This window comes from Pseudophryne corroboree, chromosome 3, assembly GCF_028390025.1.
Source record: "Pseudophryne corroboree isolate aPseCor3 chromosome 3, aPseCor3.hap2, whole genome shotgun sequence".
Lineage (NCBI taxonomy): Eukaryota > Metazoa > Chordata > Amphibia > Anura > Myobatrachidae > Pseudophryne > Pseudophryne corroboree.
In genome coordinates this window covers 219,556,435-219,576,298 of record NC_086446.1, presented here as the reverse complement: position 1 = coordinate 219,576,298, position 19,864 = coordinate 219,556,435, and the positions used below count along the sequence as shown (strand labels likewise).

Sequence of the window (19,864 nt, the reverse complement as noted above, 5' to 3'; positions counted from 1 at the left end):
GGGACTATTTACAAAGCCTTGGATGGAGATAAAGACCAGCCAATCGTTTCGTAACTGTTATGCCACAGGCTGTGTTTGAAAAATAACAGTTAGGAGCTGATTGACTGGTTCTTTTTTCTTCAGTGACTTTATCTCCATCCAAGGCCTAGTAAATAGACCCCATAGTTACTGTAGGGGTGGGGAGTGCAGCTGCTATGGGGCCCAGAGCTGAGAGGGGCCCACCTTCCCTCTCAAAGTTGCATGTGTAATATACAATTTTTCACCATTAGGTGGTACAAAGGGGCCCTTACAAACTTTTGCTTTGGGGCCTACAACATATCTAGGAAAGCCCTTAGAGCTGCTTATTGTAATGTGATATAAAATGAACGGGAGGGCATTATAATTAGAGGTCCAAATCCACCTGAATTTTGTAGATCCTGACCGAAGCAAAACCCAGTCCAGATTCCTCGGGGAGATTTGATCTGAACAAGTCCCAGTTAGAATCTTCCTGCAGTTTGGATTTCAGATTTTACATGTGAATGTTGGGTTCCTGATTGCAAAAATTACATGACTTTAGCTATGTTTATTGATTATTATTGATGATTATAGATATTTTTACATATATTAAACTGAACCAAAATCCGAAACCAAACCAAAACACTTGTTGGTGATTTTCCCAAAACTAATATCAAAACAAGATGATGAATTGGAACCAATGTTACTTAATATGGACTGGAGCAGTGTGGCGTGATAGTAAATGCTGGTGGTCGGGATGCCGGCGGTCTCATGACTGACCGTGGCATCCCAACTTTTAGAATGCTGTCAGGGGACGTGGTAATTAATTTACCCCTCCCCTGCCCCTATCATAACCCGCCTGGGGTGGCGGCTAGGGCTAAGGACACAGGGGGTGTCTGCTGACTGCATCCCGAGCAGTGTAATGTATTACAAATAAAATTAAGGGCACTATAAACTGGGGGCACGGGCAGAATATGAATCGGGGAGACTGTATGTCATAATGTGAATATGCATTACTGTCTTGTATAAAGTGTACTGGCAGGTTGAACACGGGATACCGGTAGTTAGTATGCCAGCGGTCAGAATACCACCACCAGCATTCTGACTGCCAAAACCCCAACAGGTGCCAACAGTTAAACTAACCCTGCCCCTAACCCTCTCTTACCGCAGCTTAACTCTAATTATCCACTCCCACAGCCTAAACCTAACCCTCCCTTCTTGCAGCCTAAACCTAATCTTCCCCTCCTACAGCCAATCCCAAAACCCCACTCCACCCCACCACTTGCAGCCTAACCCTAATCCTCTCCAGCATACTTACTTTACTGCAGTGTAACATAATGTGAACTAGGGCAGAGAGGTGGCTCTCTAGAAGCATTTGGACAGGGGTCCCTTCAAAATGTTGTTATGGCTCAAACTTCCATCCATAGGCATAGAGGAATGAAGGAAAGGGATGGGTAGGAAGAGGGCAGAATTGGTATGTTCACCAGTAGGGGAATATCAGGAGGCATTTTTGTTGTTGGTACTCAACAAAATATGCACTGAAGATGATAACAATCGACAGCCACTTTTGATTTCATTTGGACCCCTACCACTGTATATAAATCATTAGTGTGGCTATGTTATGTAACATTGCAGCAATCTAACATACTTTATTTTGCATTTGTATTTAAGAATAATCCTTTTGATTCTAAATGGAAAGACACCAGATGTTTGTTTGCAATTGAATTTCATTTCTAATTTTATTTTATACTTTAATCGTATTTTACATGGTAATCACAACTTTCATATTTATTAATAACACAGCCCAGACAGTTGCGGTACAGAATTATATTTTGTTCTATTTGGTAAGCATTTACTGCTAACACTGAGAAACCACATCACACAGCACAAACCATGTGGATATGCTACCGTTTACTTCTGCCTCAAACCTGACATATAAGTTTCAGTTGCAGAGCTTGACCATTCTAAAGCATTCACACTTCAGTCTATCTTTCATCAGTGAGTGTTCCCACGGAACACCATGATATTGAATATGTCTCAGATATACCTTAGCAATGTCAAAATTAAACAAAGAGAAGATATAGTTGTATGTGTTTGTGTCCATTTGCTTACATTCTTGAACTATCAACATCAAAGCACCCCAAAGCTACAAAGTAAACCAAATAATCACCGCCATCCATGATCTGGACCATTGAGTCACGTGCGCACCAGGCAACAAGCAGGAAAGATTGCAAAGATCTAGGATAGGCTCTATAAGAGCCTTAGGGGCCTATTTATCACCATCCACATCCAGGATGCGGATGACAGGTGATAAAATCACCCCAACTCGCACTGTGATAATTGATTACATCGCAGGGATGTATCAATTATCGCGTACAGGGACAGAGCTTACTGTCAAGCTCTGTCCCTGCGATGCCTCTTCGCAGCATCAACGGGGTAGTTTTCATAAAAAATACCCCGATGTCCTGCTACGCATGTGCCGGCCACGCCGACATTGCTGCTACCGCCGCTGCTCGGTTGACCCCCCTATTGCGACTATCCATCGGACACACATAGCTGATCAGTCTGCCGGGTCTCCACTCAGCATTCTCTGCCATGGGCAGAGAAAGCTGGGCAAAAGGGTGCTTATCACAGTGCTTCCCTGTAAACTCGACATCCTGAGCTGGCAAGATTATCACAGGACACACTGCTGTATTTTAAAAAAAATTTTTTTAGTAAATTTGGCCACATCACATTTCCCATTATAAGTATGGGAATGCGATGTGGGTTACTATAAAAAAAAAGTGAATTAAAGGGTTTGGAGCAGTTTTTCATGAAAACTGCTTTAAATGCCATTTAATACATTCAGGTGATACTAAAATAATGTGAAAAGGGTGTGAAAACACCCTTTTTCACATTATTTTAGTAAAAATAATGTTAATAAATAGACCCCTTAATGTCTCGTTGACTCAGAAAATCTTGTAAGTACCCTTGTTTGTAAGGGTAAGGTCATCTCATTAAAATGAGAGTGAACTTACTTGTTATGTATTATCAAGATTGTTTTTTATCAGCAGGCAGTAAAAACCATTAAAATAGATTAAGAAGGTAGATACTCTAAAAGAGCTCCAATATAGCCTCTCTGGGATTTTAAAGTAAACAGGGGTACTCTCATTTTAAGTGTTGAGTAATTTCTTTCAAACCAGGGCGTAGCTGTTTAATAACTGCCTGCTGATCATTTTGATCATACAGTATAATACTTAAGTAGAAAGGAGGGGTGGTTGGATTATACCTTTCCTGCCGTTAAAGATAGAGATTTGTTTCTTTAAAATCCAACCCACACAAGTTTTGCGGATTCAAAGCGAACCGAGTCCCGGTTCGGAACTTCGAGTGGTTCGGAATTCGGACTTTAAATCCGAAATTTGGGTTTTGGAATACAAAATGATTTTAGCTCTATATTATACATTTTCAAGAAATCCAAAACCCAAGATCCGAATTTAAAATCGAATTTTGAACCAAAACACTTGAGGGGGGTTTTGCAAAACCAAAACTCAAAACATGACGCTGAAATTAGAACTAAAATCATAACATGAAACTCTGCACACATCTCTAGTTAAGGAGTGCGGGGTCTACTTTTTGAAACCAGGTACTTTTTTTATTTGGTAATCAAATGGAAATAAACAGAAATTTTTGTTAAAAATAAAGGGGGGCTATTATATTTTTTTAAATTCTGCTACACCCTTGTTTGCAAAAATTGCTGGTGAGCAAGGAGATGTATCAAACCTTGAAGAGTGCTAAAGTACCAACCATTCAGCTCCTGTCATTTTTCAAACACAGCCTGTAATATGACAGTTAGAAGCTGATTGGTTGGTCCATTATCTTTCTCCATGTGTTGATAAATCTCCCCAAATTTTAAACAAACAATCATCTCCTTATTTTTCTTTTTACAATACTCATGATCGTTAAATATTTATTAATGTTAAAAAAAGCATAAGATGTATATTTATACTTCTGGAACTCCTTTACGTTAAGTAAACCAATAAAAATGGAGTACTGTTTTTGTTGGTAGACCAGCAGCTAGTTAGAAAGGTATTTAAAAACTGTTATTTAGAAAAAAATATGTGATAGAAGTCCTCTATTGCGCCACCTGCTGGTAATTATTATGTCTTTGTTTAATTTCCTAACCATCATGCTTTTCCCATTTTATTGCTTGTAGTATGACCTTTGCAATGCAATTATCTTATATTTGAAACTATATTTGAACTACAAAGAAGATGTAATTATCATACAGGGTACCATGATTACATTGCAAAGTCAAATATATAGCTGGGTGCTAGCCATATCAGATAATCTGCACCTACTCAGAAAAGAATTACAAGCCTGCATTGTTTTACAATTGTTTGCTGAACTGTTTTTGTAAGAATCAAAAAAACAAAACAAAAACATGTTATCTCTATTGTTCCACATCCCATCAACTGATGTAAGTTCTGCTCTTGGGATATATGCAGTTGTCTGATATCCGTTACTTGGTTACAGCACAGAAATATTATTGATAAGTGTAAATGCGAGGAGCATAAAAGTGCCAAACAAGGCTTACTGCAGGAGTGAGAAACGCGTTAGCTTCTGAAGGGTTAAATTAAAAACAGCTTTGACCATTTACCATAAGTGACATATGTAATGTAGTACAGCTCATTCCCTGTTAGTGAATACATTTGATGATTATGCTGACTGGAACTATACATTAGCCGTACATTAAATCTAGCTAACTTTTAACATAATCTGTGTTCATTAACCAGAACAAATGATAGCACAGTGAATAGGTAACATACAAATCATATGCATTCGTTACATCCATGGACCTTTCATGACGTTTCTGTTGGTGATGCTTGGTTTATGAACATTTCCATGCTGTTTTCTGGTATGGTCTCAGGCATGATGGTGGCTATTGGAGAATTCTGTTTCCTGAAATCCTTCTCCCGATCCTGGTTGTTGGTCCTGTGATAAGGCAGAGGTGAGGTGTGGTCTACTGCTCCCTGGCCACCGTGCTGGCTACTGTAGGTCACCACAATGCTAGGTATCCTTGATGCTGCGATGCGTGAGAGAGCATCTCCTTTTCTCTGACCATAGCCATTTAAACTTCTTCCAGTCTTGACAATGAAATGAGGAAAAAGACAGAAAATGTGAAATAAGATAAAATAATTACAATAAAATAATTTCAAACTCAAACATCTAATGGTGATTATTTGGAGTAGTTTGACAGAGACCTGAGTTATCCATCACTGTATTATCTTCATATGCAGGTTTAAGGACTATGGTCATGATTCAGAAACCTGATGGTTTATGTACATGTGCAGATCATTGGAATGTGATGATGGCTGAAGCAGCCCCTAAGATGCAACATGATGGACATGTTTCGGCTGTTTGGGGGCAGGATGGGGGCAGCAATGGTGAGCGCTTTACAAAACTGGAGGGTGTTGGCTCCATTTCCCATGTGTACCAAGACCAGGGTCTGCGTTTTCTTACATCTGCTGCATGTTTGCTCCAGACATCCTTAGTAACCTGATGATCCAATGCTGCATCTTTGGACCCAGCAGAGGATCAGAGAAGCTGACAGGAGTAGTTTATATACTTAGGATACCTATGTTTTTGTTTATGCACAGCTGCTGTGTCCAAAGATGCAGGTGCTGTGCGAGCTGCATCTATCTCTGAATCAGCCCTATGACAACTGGGGGCAATGGTTAAAATCGTTAGCAATAAGGAAGTGAAATCTTGCATCTTGCATCTCACATGCATCTCACATGTCTCACCACTGTCTCAAACTATGACGCCACATCAAAACTTTTCTGCCACTTTTTGCCCCAAATAAAAGCAGGAACTTACTAAAGTAGTATTAGCAAACAGTTACACAGCCTTAAATGAAAGAAAAAGTAAACTTGTCCTGCAAAATAACGGTTAGATTTACTAAAGCTTCTAAAACAGACAAGTGGTGCTGCTGGCCATAGCAACCCATCAGATTATGTCTATAATTTTATAGAATGCAACAGAGCTAGAAATCAAAGCTAGAATCTGACTGGTTCCTGTCAGCAACACCATCACCACTTTTCATTTTTAGAAACTTAAATCTACCCACAGATATTGTAAGGCACTAGAGTGTAAACATACAAAAGTGAAAAAAATAACAAGTCACCATTTGCAGGTTATAAAGCTCTTTGTTGTCCAGTGAGAGTTAGAATTGTAAAAGGTATGTGGTCAGGAAGTCAACAATGACAATGTTAGCAGTAACTATGGTGACCTCTGTATGCCGGTTGTGGTTCCCAAAACGTGAGTAATGCTACTCATGTAGCTGAGCGATTGCTGCAATTGCGCTCTCACAGAAAGTTCTGATAACCCCTATGATGCATGCTTTACACAGAGTACAGTACACACAAAAGTTATTCAGACGGTATCCGAAAGAAGATTTCATTGCCACCACTGGAAGTCTGAACAAATTTCTGCCAGTTAGGGTGAGAATTTAGTGGTGAAGAAGTGGGCATTGGATCTAGTAATACAGGGAATAGAGTGTCTGTAGCCCTGCGCTGCAAAAAGCTGCTGGTTTTTGATCTATGGAATAACCCTCTAGAATTCCAAAAACATATATCTATACACACAAAACGATAAAAATCTAGCGCTGTGATTGTTTTAATAATTTAGTTTAAAACATTCATAACTGGAGAATCCAGAAGACATGTAGCTTCATCCAGATATGTCTTCAAACGGTCCCACGTTATTGAAAAGACACTTACATTTAAATTCAATCCCGCGTTCCTATAAAGGTATCTTTTACACCCATAGACAGTGACTGTAGCTCGTGTCAAAGACAAAAACGCAGTAAGAATCACACTTACATTGACTTTCAGTCTTACGTGCACTGAAAGGTTTCTTTTAGTCCCCCGCACAGTGTAGACAGAAGGCAGGAAACCGGTGTATTTAAAAACCTCACAGATTTATTCATAAAAGCATCAAGAACATGGATACAGCAACAGAACGTCCCACAGTCAGAGGATGATCGTCACGGCATTTAACTTCCAAGAAGTGCACGCGAGACTGAAAGTCAATGTAAGTGTGATTCCTACAGTGTTTTTGTCTTTGACACGAGCTACAGTCACTGTCTATGGGTGTAAAAGATACCTTTATAGGAACGCGGGATTGAATTTAAATGTAAGTGTCTTTTCAATAACGTGGAACCGTTTGAAGACATAACTGGATGAAGCTACATGTCTTCTGGATTCTCCAGTTATGAATGTTTTAAACTAAATTATTAAAACAATCACAGCGCTAGTTTTTTATCATTTTGTGTGTATTGGATTTAGTAATGTTAATAGTGGCCAAGTATCTAATGCGGGAAGGGTGCCAACCAGTGACAACTCCTACCTGTGGTCTTGAGAGGTGCTGCCACCTGCCTCTATGCTGCCACCTGAGCAGCACCATGAGGGTAAGAGTCAGGAATAAAAGAAAAATAACTTAGGCTTCCACCTGTAAACAGGCCCCTGGCTGCTAGGGACTGCATCCGCTGCAGCCACTAGAAGCACATTACGGCTGGCAGGGGAACTTGAACATGCACCCCCGGACACCCATTCTCCCCTGCGGCTTCTAGGGACTGAAAAAGTTGAATGAAAAGCAGATGAGAGGCTTCCCACTGGATCGCAGTCCAGACTGCCTCTCCAGCATGTGATTAGCGGATAGTGCTTCCAATGAGAAGCCACTGCAATCACTGGGGGCTCACTGGTGGTGAAGGATTTTACAGCGGGCAGCTGCAGCCCTGCACAATCTAGGTAAATGGAAAGATTATATTCAATGTGAGAGATTTTGTGTAGTCACTTTTAAAATAAGAGAGGTCACTGAAATCCTAAAACTACTTCAATGGATCACTCACAACTGCTTCCATATATAATATAAGAATCAAGGACTCCAAAATTTCCAGTCTATTACCAGTTAATTTAGGATGATTTACATTTGCTGGCTCTTGTTTTTTTTTAACTTTAAATTAAAAGATATTGAACATTACATTTGGAAAAAAAATACAGTATTTAATGACCTATCCTTGAAAGGATGCAGTCAATATACTGGCTATAGTGATCCCAGCAATCAGGAGACCGACGCCAGAATCCTGACAGCCGGTGAAATGCCGACCCATGGAATCCCAACACATGGTCAGAATTCCCACTTGGTTGGTGGGTCCAAGCCACCAACCGAGTAGGAATATAAACCGTGGTGCGCAAAGCCGGGAATCTGGCAGATGGGATGCTGTTGTCGGTAGAGTGACAGCCGGCATCTTGTCTGCCGGGATATCATATGTATCCCTCTTTGAAGTATTTGCCAATACAACCCTGGTGTTCCTTTAGTTTTTTCACTTACATAATGCCAACCAAATTATCAGCTCATTATAAGAAAAAAGGAAAGTAGATGAGGGTTGAGGGAAATATTCAAATATAGACTGACCTTAACCTATGAACGTCATGACATTTGAGTTCAGAATGTAAATTTGAATAGAAAGTCTAAAATAATGATGCAAAAGTCCTTGCTTTTGATACGTAATATATTATCTAAACAATATATATATATATATGTATTAAATATATATATTGTGTGTGTATGTATATATTACACATAAGTCATAATTCATCATTTGACTGAAAAGCAATACACACACAGGAGACCGCTGTAGTATTTGGACAGAGTGATTTTAAGAATGAACTAGTCCGCACCCAACCCAGATACCTTCCCAATTAAAGAACCATATATTATTTAGAGATACTTTCTCCGCATGGCTAGCTATCAATAAACACTGCCACCGTGATCCCCATTTTTCCAAATATATCCCGTTGTGGGGTAACCCAGCATTCCCACCCTCGCTGCATAATGCTACGTACTCCCTCTGGAAAGAGAAGGGTCTCGACTCCTTCCACAAAGTGTTTGATCCTGGAGGAGTCCTCTACTCCTTTTCTGATCTTTGCCAAAAATTTAAATTGTCTCCACGCCACATGTATATGTACTTCCAGGTGCGTCACTTTGTACTTTCTTATGGTGCCTTAACTCAATTAAGTGGTCCCCATAATGTATACCCTGCTTCTCAAGCTATTGATACTCTCTTGCACTCTTCCCAGGTGCGACCATTTAAAGTGAAATATGCCTACTCTATTTTGATATCTTGCCTACCCACTGTACAATGGGACAATTTGTTCTTGAAATGGAAGGCTGATATCCCTGCTATAGTTAGCATTACTGATATTATACAACCCTGTGAAAGATCACTGAAATTTTTGTCATCAGCTTACTTTCAAGAAGTTCACCTACGATTTTTACACAGAGCATACATTTCACCTGCACAACGATCTCATATGTTACCCTCAGAATCTGGTGACTGTCTTAAATATGGGAAGTCCTAAGCATCATTTATGCACTGTGTATGGGAATGTAGAAAAATTAGAAGATTTTGTTGTAAACTTCTTGCTTATGTTAATAGACTATTCTCCTTGAATGTATCCCCAGATCAGTTAGCTTGTCTTACCTTAAACTTTACAAACTGGCGGATCACGCCGAGAAGTTTCTCTCTTCTCAGTGTAATCCTTACACTTGGTAAAAAATGTATATTGATTAAATGGGTTAAGCGCTCTGCTCCTTCCCTTGCAGAAGTCCAGCAAAAACTATTGCAATTGTTGTATTATGATAGAAAAACGGTTTTAACTTTGCCCTTCTTTAGCACACAAAAGTATTGCCTCAAATGGAGCCCTTTCATTGACACTTTACCTCCCCCTACCAAACAACATATCTTGAAAACCCTGGATTGCTCATTGTTGTCCTATGAATCGTTTGCAAGGGTTTAAGTAATTTAGCTGTTTTCTTTTTCAAACCACGTATATGCCTAATCTTCTCTCTTTGGCGCTCTAAAGGGTTATATTGAGTGTTATGGGCAGGCCCTAACACTCATCCTCATCCCGTCATACCCCCCCTTCTTTTTTCTTTCTTCCCTTTTGTGTCCCCCCCACCCCCCCCGTAAATATTTTCTTCTTGTACTTTGTTTTCTATCTTCTGCCCTTTCTCTTTACCAAATAATACTATGTGGAAGTACTGCCATACTATGCGATTACTTGTGGTCTACCGCCCCTTAGTAGTCTTGGAGTATATTCAGTTAAATTCCGGTAGCAGCCGGTCTTCTTTGTTGCGGGTTTATATCTCTAGTTTTCCTTTTATTTGCTGTGATGTCTCCGCATTAGTCGGATACACCCTAGAATATCTCTGTATAAACACTTTATTCTGTATTTCCATGTTGTATGCTCTTTCATATTTACATATGTATGACTGAAAAATCTTCCATAAACATATAAAAAAAAAAAAAAAAAGAATGAACTAGTCCATGAAGGGAGGAATTTTCTACTAATAATTCAGCATATAATACATCTCCGAGTAGAAGGATTGATACCATTTTTGGAGATGCTATTCTAACCATTGAACACCCCTGATGAAGTCAATAGTTTGCTAAAAAGCATTGGATGCTTAATGTAATTGTAAGGAGTTTGCACACTTGGTGTATATGAGCTCGCACATCAAATTTAACAACATCTGTCCCAACTAAATCACTTTGCATTTGCTATGAAAGATCCTTTTAAAACTTTTATGAATAAAATAATTTTAAAATATATATAGAGGAGTTGATTATGTCTTTTGGGTGAAATCTGGCATGTGGGTCTCATTTTAGAAATATGAAGAAGAAATTTTCTCAAAGCCTCTGTCTTCAAAAAAATTCTCCAAGGAACATATTCATCCAGGGTATTGAAGTGTTATTCAATGTGTATAAAGATATTGTAGTGGCACAGCCCAAAGATCCCCAAATTCTACTAAAACTACATTTGTTCTTGGACTGGCAAAAGAACAGACTTTGGGATTGCAGCCTATATCGACTAGGTATCACTGATTGATTTTATTGATTCCCTTGAAAGATTTTAGTGCATTTGCATTGTGGGTACTTGTGACATCTATCTATCTATCTATCTATCTATCTATCTATCTGTATAGTATATATATATATATATATATTCTATTAAAAAGCATAGAGAGGGAGCGCTCCGTAGTGCACAAATATTTTTATTTACACAAAAAATTTCCGTCACAATGATATTGCTCATACCCAGACATAACCACTGTGGGCTGGTTACCACATGGTTTTAAAATGACTCCTCCCAGCACACACAGGATCACCATCTCAGGGCACCTCAGACTACAATCATCTGCCGCTGATCTCCAACAGAAGCTGCCACAGGTTGGGTCACTGGTAGCAAAGTGATGATCTCCACCCTAACGCATTTCATCATGGACTCCAGAGGGTTGGGTTCTATGACGTACTGGAATACTTTTATTGTCCGATCTGGCCAATCATATGGTATAATACATGGGCTAAACCTGGCTGTCTCAAATTGTATTAATTCTCATCCTCAGTAGTCAAAGAGCAGTTACTATTTACCTATTCACAATACAATGTATGTAAATATAGACAAGGTATAACTAGTCATATCAAACTACATTTTTTCTTATTTTGTTGTTTTTACCAGGTATCTGTCAGATGCAATGCACTATGTGTCCCTATATTTTTGGTGCAGACTTTTGGTGTGCACTGTCTCTATTTTGGGGGGGGGGGTGCCAAAGGAAACATTTGCCCTGGCGCCACAGGGTCTAGAACCGGCCCTGGGGTCAAGGTATTTAGTGCCAGAAGCCAATATGTTTCTATTTTAATTAACTCTTTATCTCTATTACCACCTCTTATTCCCATTCCAACATTTTCAATACCTTTACATCTTACATTTTCTGGGTTGATATTATGACAATCTTGGAAGTGACGGGGCAGACTGTGATTTAGTACACAATTTTTTATATTCCTCATATGCTCTAATACAGTATGTGGATTTTAAAGTTCTATAATTCTTCGCTTTATAAATAAGACCGCAAGGGCATATAATTATGTACACTATAAATGTGGAGTTTCAATTTATAAAACTCCTAATGACATATGGATCTCCCCCATCACTACAATAAAGGATTTGTTATTCTTATCAACTAATTTACAAGTGTTACAACTTTTGCAGGCAAACCATTTCTTTAGTTTTTCCAGACACCATTTGTCTTTATTCTCAAATACCTTAATTGGTTCAAGTCTACTTTATGATACATAAGATTTAATGTTCCTTGCTTTCCTAAAGACTGTATTAGTTTGATTTGGTAGATGTTCAGCTAGAAATGGATTAAGTTTAAGTAGATGCCAGTTTTCTTTAATAGTTTTTGAATCGCAGAAGCGTCACTACTATAAATCAGTAATAAAGTGACAGAACGGTTTATTATTATTCTTATTTGTCACATTAGAGTGAGTACTTTTTTCTTTATACACTAACAGCTCTTGGCTCACGTTAACCCTTGCTTTCAATTTAGGCTGCTGAATAATCTCTATAGGGTACCCTCTATCTTGAAATCTATCCATATATATCTCTGCTTGCTAATCTAACATCTCCAGTACAGTTTCTTCTTAGTCTGGAGAATGAGAATAAAATGGATATTCCTTTTCCACTGTGGATAGTGACAGTTTGAGAATTCTAGGTAGCTATTAACATCTACATTTAAAAAAACAACAACGTACATGTCTCAATTTTCCCAGTATTAGCAAAGTTAGTGGTGTCAAAGTTAAGATCCAAAATTTCAATTCCATTACTGTTATATGTATAAGTAAATTTAATATTAAATTAGTTTACATTAATTGACTCAATACATCTTTAAAAATCTTCTATTTCTTTTTTCCCTGTGATTAGTATACCATCTATAACTCTTTTAAACAGAACAATATTCATACAAAGATATTTCAGTCTCCCATTTGCCCATACTGGATATATATTAGCTAAACTTAGCGCACAAATTGTGCCCATTGCTGTCCCACATATTTGGACATACCAATCATTAAGGAAGGTGAAATACTTGTGTTTAAGTACAAAATTTAAACATTCACATATAAAATCAGTTAATTCCTCTTTGCTGTTAGGATCAACATATAACATATTTTTGACACTTTCTATATCTTTTTCATATGGTATTGCAGTGTAAAGGGATCCACAGTACTCCAAAATGTGGTTGGAGTCACGTATATATGAATTCAAACCTGGTACATATTTCTTTCCATAAATATCAACACTTTCAGAGATTCTAGAGGTATCAAATCCTATTTCTGCAAATACTGGACCAGGAGGCCTCTTTATGGGGGTCATTCCGAGTTGATCGATCGCTAGATATTTTTTTGCAGCGCTGCAAACAGATAGTCGCCGCCTATAGGGGAGTGTATGTTTGCTTTGTAAGTGTGCGATCACATGTGCTGCCGAGCACTACAAAAAGTTTTGTGCAGTTTCTGAGTAGCTCAGAACTTAGCCGCTGCGATCACTTCAGCCTGTCCGGGACTGGAATTGACGTCAGACACCCGCCCTGCAAACGCTTCGACATGCCTGCATTTTTCCAACCACTCCCAGAAAACGGGTGAGAAAAAATGCCCTCTTCCTGTCAATCTCCTTGCGATCGGCTGTGCAAATGGATCCTTCGTAAAATCCATCACTCAGCAACGATGCGCTTTGTACCCGTACAACGCGCCCTCGCATTGCGGTGCATATGCATGCGCAGTTGTGACCTGATCGCAGTGCAGCAAAAAATCCTAGCGTGCAATCAGGTCGGAATGACCCCCTATATCCTTATGTATTTCTGGTATATAGTAAAAAGGTGGCTGACTTTGGAAATGTATTTAACAGATACTAATATTCCTCCATAGTTACATTTATTATCCAAAACTATTATCTATTCTCCTGTCAATATAGATCCTAGAACGAATACTATACTGATGTTCTCTTCTAATAGAAGGTATGAGAATGATAAACGTATTATGGAATATCACTATATATATATATATATATATATATACACACACATATATATATATATATACATATACATATATACACACACACACACACATATATATATATATATATATATATATATAAAAGCCCTCACTCACTCACTCATCACTAATTCTCTTGCTTCCCGATATGTTAGGAAGCTGAAATTTAACTTAGGTGTTCTTCAGGTGGGAAATAGGAAAACTATGTAATTTTAATTTTAATAAACCTCCCCTAAGGGGATGAACAGGGAGTTGACATGATGACGTCATTACCGATGTGTGGCTTGCATTGCGTGAACGATAACGCTCAAACGGACAATCATATCAAAATTTGGATTGCACCTCTAGTGGGTAGCATTTATTCAACTACCAAAGTGGTCCTGTCACTTTTTACCGTATCTGCTACTCCTTGGGTAATGCCAAGAACCATGGATTCATGTTTACTTACATTAAGACGTCTCAAACTTACATCTCTATAGATTTTCCAAATTTTTAACACTCATTTATATTTACAACAGTGAAAATTAGAAACTCCCATGTGAGGGGCGTCAAAACATATAGAGATATCTTTATAGAGGTATCCCTATGTATTTATCTATCTCTATATATAGTACGGATGGTGTAATGGTTAGCATTACTGCCTCACAGCACTTAGGTCATGGGTTTGTTTTCCACCATGGCTCTACCTGTGCGGAGTTTGTATATTCTCCCCGTACTTGCGTGGGTTTCCTCCGGGTACTCCGGTTTCCTCCCACAATCCAAAAATATACAGGTAGGTTAATTGGATCCCAACAAAAATTAACCCCAGTATGAATGTGTGCGCGTGTACATGTGGTAGGGAATATAGATTGTAAGCTCCACTGGGGCAGGGACCAATGTGGATGGCCAAATATTCTCTGTAAAGCGCTGCGGAATATGTGTGAACTATATAAATAACTGGTAATAAATAAATAATAAATAAATATATGCATACATACACATACATACACACACATGCATGTAAGAAACAGCATATAGGAAACTATGGTGAATACAGATGCATGCACCGGTGGCTGTTACCAGGGAGGGATCTGGACAATCCCTCTCCCGGTAAATTATGCGATATGCAGCCCATAGACTACAATGGCTAATGCCATCACTATTGTAACGGGAAAAAGGGAAATTGCAGCAGATATCTTTGATATCTCCTGTGGAACCCCTGTAATACTTTCAGGGAATACTTACATTTTAAGGGTATCCTGATTTTTCCGGTGATTTACTATAAAGTGTTTATAATAAATATGTCTCAAAAACATAACTAACCTGTGAGTGATTTTATGTAGAAGATAAAAAGAGAGGATCCACTCATATCACATCCTGGCTGAGGCTGTGCATGGAAGGTACAAATGTAGCCATGCTCATCTGTCCCCTCTGTGGGGACAGAGGAAGTGAAACAGTCGGAAAGGGTATTGTCTCTATACTGACACTGCATGTAATGACCCATCACTATGACTGGTTGACTGGTGCCTCTGACTGGTTGACTGGTGCCTCTGAAATATATGCCCCCCACACCTGTTCCAACACTTATGATTGTGACAAGAACACAGTAATAGTGTGGGAAGATATTTGTCCCAGGTTGGTACTGCTGGTCTTTGGCTTTTATGGGGTCCTCGGGTTTGGATGTGAGAAAGAAGGGTGGTCTCTATCCATAAGCCCAAGTCCGGCTCTTAGGGCTTGTAGCCTCAGAGCACAGTAATTACTAGTGAGTTCACTTGCACCAGGGTATTAAAAGGCTGCCAGACTGATCTTTAGCTCTTTCACTCACTAGGGAAAAGGGACTGCACAGTACTGTATCTGTGAGAGAAAACCGCTACTGCATACAAGTGAGCTATACTGGGTGACATGTTGCTTATGGTTTTGTAGTGTTAGTCAGGAGTTACTTTTGTTTAGTCAGTGCCAGATGGCAATGTGTTTATTTTGATGTTTTATTTTATTTTTCTACTTCATAAAACTAGTTAAGGTACTGTATTTTTAAGCCTAAGAGCCAGCATAACTCAACCCATGAAAAACAGCAAAGTTTGTGTATAAAATCTGTGTGATACCTGATGGCTAAGGATGCAGAGCAATTATCATGTCTTTGTGAGTCAGTGTAGGGACTGGATAGAAGGGAAGACTTTGAAGGAGTTTAACAAATGATGGCAATATTTTGGAACAAACACCCCCTGAACTTTAATGAAATACAGTTTGGAGTGTAATTAGGAGAGTGTAGAGCATAAAGGTGGAGGACAGATTAGGAGGATGAGGGCAGCATGTAGTGAGACTTGCCAGAGGAGGAGCACAGCCTCTATTAGGCTGCACAAGTGAGGGCTACAGCACTCTCTCTTCAGCCATGGTCTGACATTAGACGACTGCACTACGCATGCGCTGGAGATGTTTTTCACTTCAGTAATGTGAAAAACATCTCCGGAACAGTTAAGTAGCTTTGTAAAAAGTTTTAAATATGCCATAATAACATACAGTATATTTCAAGCAATTACTGCTACTGTATGTTTACTAAATAGAGCCCTTAAAGATACCCCACCACCACTATAACATACAAAATATAATGCAGTTCTTTTTTCTGAAATAAGTGGCAGAGCATCCTTATGTTGCATTGCTGGTCCATGCCAACTTTGCTAAAAATGTTTTTAATTCTTCCATATTAAGCTGGACCCTTACACTGTGTATTCAGTCATGTTCAGCATACTTACAGCAAGAGGAGAACTACGATCTGATGTGGCAATTTCTACCAATGAAATGTCATCTGCATCCACTGAGGTCTAGAACACATGAAAATGACACCTACATGTGATTACTATCATTATAGCTATAGCAACAATATTTATAGTAAGAAAATGAAAAAGACAACCCAAAAATTACAATAAGGACAATCACAACTCTTCAGTAAAACAACTATAAATGGGAATAACACACATACACATATTATATTAGGTTTAAAATGCAACAGTAAACAATAAAATCATGTCATAATGCACACACTAAAACACAAAATAAAAAAACAACAACTTAATGGGCCACAGACAAATAATGGAAAAGATTGTTGCTGAGGACCAAAATGTACCTTTTATATGCACTGTACACAGAGTTGCAAAAATGCTGAGTTACCTTCTCAAAAATTCCAGAGTCATGACTTTTCAGCTTAGCTTTGGATTTTATGTCATTGGTCTCAGTGGTGTCTTTGCCCATTTCATAGGAAACCTGGCTACTGGCTGGCCTGGAGTTCACACTACTGATATCAGCTTCAGTATCAGTCCAGCCCTGTAATGTAATGTATTTTATTCATTGAATAAATGGGTAGCAGGGAGGGTGAAGGATGGAATGTACATGATACAATATTTTTTTACGGAGTTCAGGAACCCAAGTGGTTATCCTATCAGGTGTGACTTGTGAAACACAGAAACAACTGTTGAGTGCAAATGGAGAAAGAACTTTGAATAGTCACACAGGCATTGAGTCTGCTCTTCTTCATATACTGGGTGACACTATTAGAAACTAATAAGTTGGTTTGCATGGGAGAGTACACCCTTATACAATACTCTTTTAATTGTTGAATTCACCTGAAACTATCTTATTACTATTAATATTATTACAGGTTGAGTATCCCTTATCCAAAATGCTTGGGACCAGAGGTATTTTGGATATCGGATTTTTCCGTATTTTGGAATAATTACATACCATAATGAGATATCATGGTGATGGGACCTAAGTCTAAGCACCAAATGCATTTATGTCACATATACACCTTATACACACTGCCTGAAGGTAATTTTAGACAATATTTTTTATAACTTTGAGCATTAAACAAAGTGTGTGTACATTCACACAATTCATTTATGTTTCATATACACCTTATACACACAGCCTGAAGGTCATTTAATACAATATTTTTAATAACTTTGTGTATTAAACAGTTTGTGTACACTGAGCCATCAAAAAACAAAGGTTTCACTATCTCAGTCTCACTCAAAAAAGTCCGTATTTCGGAATATTCCGTATTTCGGAATATTTGGATATGGGATACTCAACCTGTATTATTTTTTAATTTTTAAAGTGCCACACTGACATACTTTTAGTGGTAGAGTAAAAGTAAGCCGACATATAATTGGAATAAAATAGAGTAATAAAACAACAAAATTCAAATGTGTTCTCATACACTACGTCATCAGTCGCGCCAAAACTGGCACACCAATGTCCCGGGAGCCTCGAAAGCACCGTACATCTTTCTCAATAAAAGTGTGCATCCTATTTGCATAAATAAAACAACTGGAAGTGACAAAACTACTTGGCTAGGTTACACTGATCAGTTAGATACAGTATGCTACATTTGTATATCCGTGCAAATGAGCCCCAGAGGCCTATTTATTAACATTATTTATACTACAATAATGTGAAAAAGGGTGTTTTGACACCCTTTTCACATTATTTTAGTATCACTTAAAAATGTATTAAAGGGCTTGGAGCAGCGATGACAGGCTCCCTGGACTGGTGAGTATATTTACTGTGCTGGTGGAGTCCATGGTGTGGAGGTGGTCATCGTGACGGGGGATGTCTGCGGTGGGCACTCATGCACAGCAGGACATCAGGGTATTTTTACAGAAAAATACCCCGATGATGCTGTGGACAGGCATCGCAGGGACAGAGCTTTGTCCCTACATGCGATAATTGATACATCCGTGTGATGTCATCAATTATCGCAGTGCAGATTCGGGCAATTTTATCACCTCACATCCGCATTCTTGGTGATGAATAGGCCCCTTAATCTTTATACAGAGTGCTATGATACAGCATCTGTGTTTTTTTACATGCCAATTTTTTTCTGCTTCATCTGTGTCTTTGTCCTTGTTTAAATCTAAGGGGGACATTTACTAAGCAGTGATAAGAGCGGAGAAGTGAGCCAGTGGAGAAGTTGCCCCATCAACCAATCAGCAGCTCGTTATAATTTTATAGTATGCAAATTATAGATGTTACTTCAGTGCTGATTGGTTGCCATGGGCAACTTCTCCACTGGCTTACTTCTCCGCTCTTATCACTGCTTAGTAAATGTCCCCCTAATTCCTGTGTGGTTGAAGTAACAGCTCAGAGTGCCTAGTACACCGGTGTACAGTGGTGTTTCGCTGTGTCTGCTATGTGAATAAGATGCACATTTTAGAGAAAATGATGGTATACTACACCTTTCGGAGTGGCTCAGTCATATCAGGTGTCTCACGCTGTATGGTGTATAGATGCTAAGAGTATGAGGACACATCTTTAAGTAGGCTGTAGACAAGGGTAAGTGTTGGCTAACTCAATGTACAGTATCCTAGCAGGCAAGTGTAAGTAAGGCACAGAGAGGGAAAGTCAGTTCAACACTCAATGAGTTTATACCCAGCGAAAGGCCAGAACTCAGAATCACTGAATGAGACAAGGAAAGACTGGAAGCAAGGATTGTTCTAGGTATGAAGCGGGTCCCAAACTTTTTTGAATCAGTGCGCTCTAGAGTATCAGACTTTTTTTTGCGGCACCCCATGCCCAAAAGATTCTTATTGAGAAATGTAGAAACAAAAATGTAATTAAGTAAATTGTGTTTATATGTCATCCTTAGGTTCAGCTATATGGTGAGGGACATGATTGGCTTCTGTTTGTCCATATGTTTTATGATTGGCAGCCACCAGCGCTGGTTTTGCCTATTACATTGACCATAAATAATTAGAATTGCTCCTGGACCACCAATCCAAGGCAACCCTGCAAGTGTCCCGAGGCACCCCTGGGTGCCATGGCACATAGTTTGAGAACCCCTGGTTTACATGCTAAGAGCAGTGGTGACAGCTGGAGGGTGAACTGGGAAAAAGTGTAGGACACAGGAGAGATTTAGGAGGAGGGATGGTAAGCTTTGATGAAAAGGTTTTTTTTGTTTGAACA

At 38.9% G+C, this 19,864-nt stretch overlaps 1 protein-coding gene across 2 annotated transcripts in view; it reads right to left on the bottom strand.

Moving 5' to 3' along the window:
* Positions 1–1,328: 1,328 nt before the first annotated feature.
* OPN4 (opsin 4) overlaps positions 1,329–19,864 on the bottom strand; it is a 120,028-nt gene continuing 101,492 nt past the window's right edge. For both annotated transcript variants that reach the window (XM_063958822.1, XM_063958823.1), the window contains 3 exons: positions 17,072–17,224; positions 16,657–16,725; positions 1,329–5,117 (listed from right to left, as the gene is read on the bottom strand). In XM_063958822.1, coding sequence (XP_063814892.1) covers positions 4,833–5,117; positions 16,657–16,725; positions 17,072–17,224 — 507 coding nt within the window. In that variant the 3' untranslated portion in view covers positions 1,329–4,832. The remainder of the gene's footprint in view (positions 5,118–16,656; positions 16,726–17,071; positions 17,225–19,864) is intronic.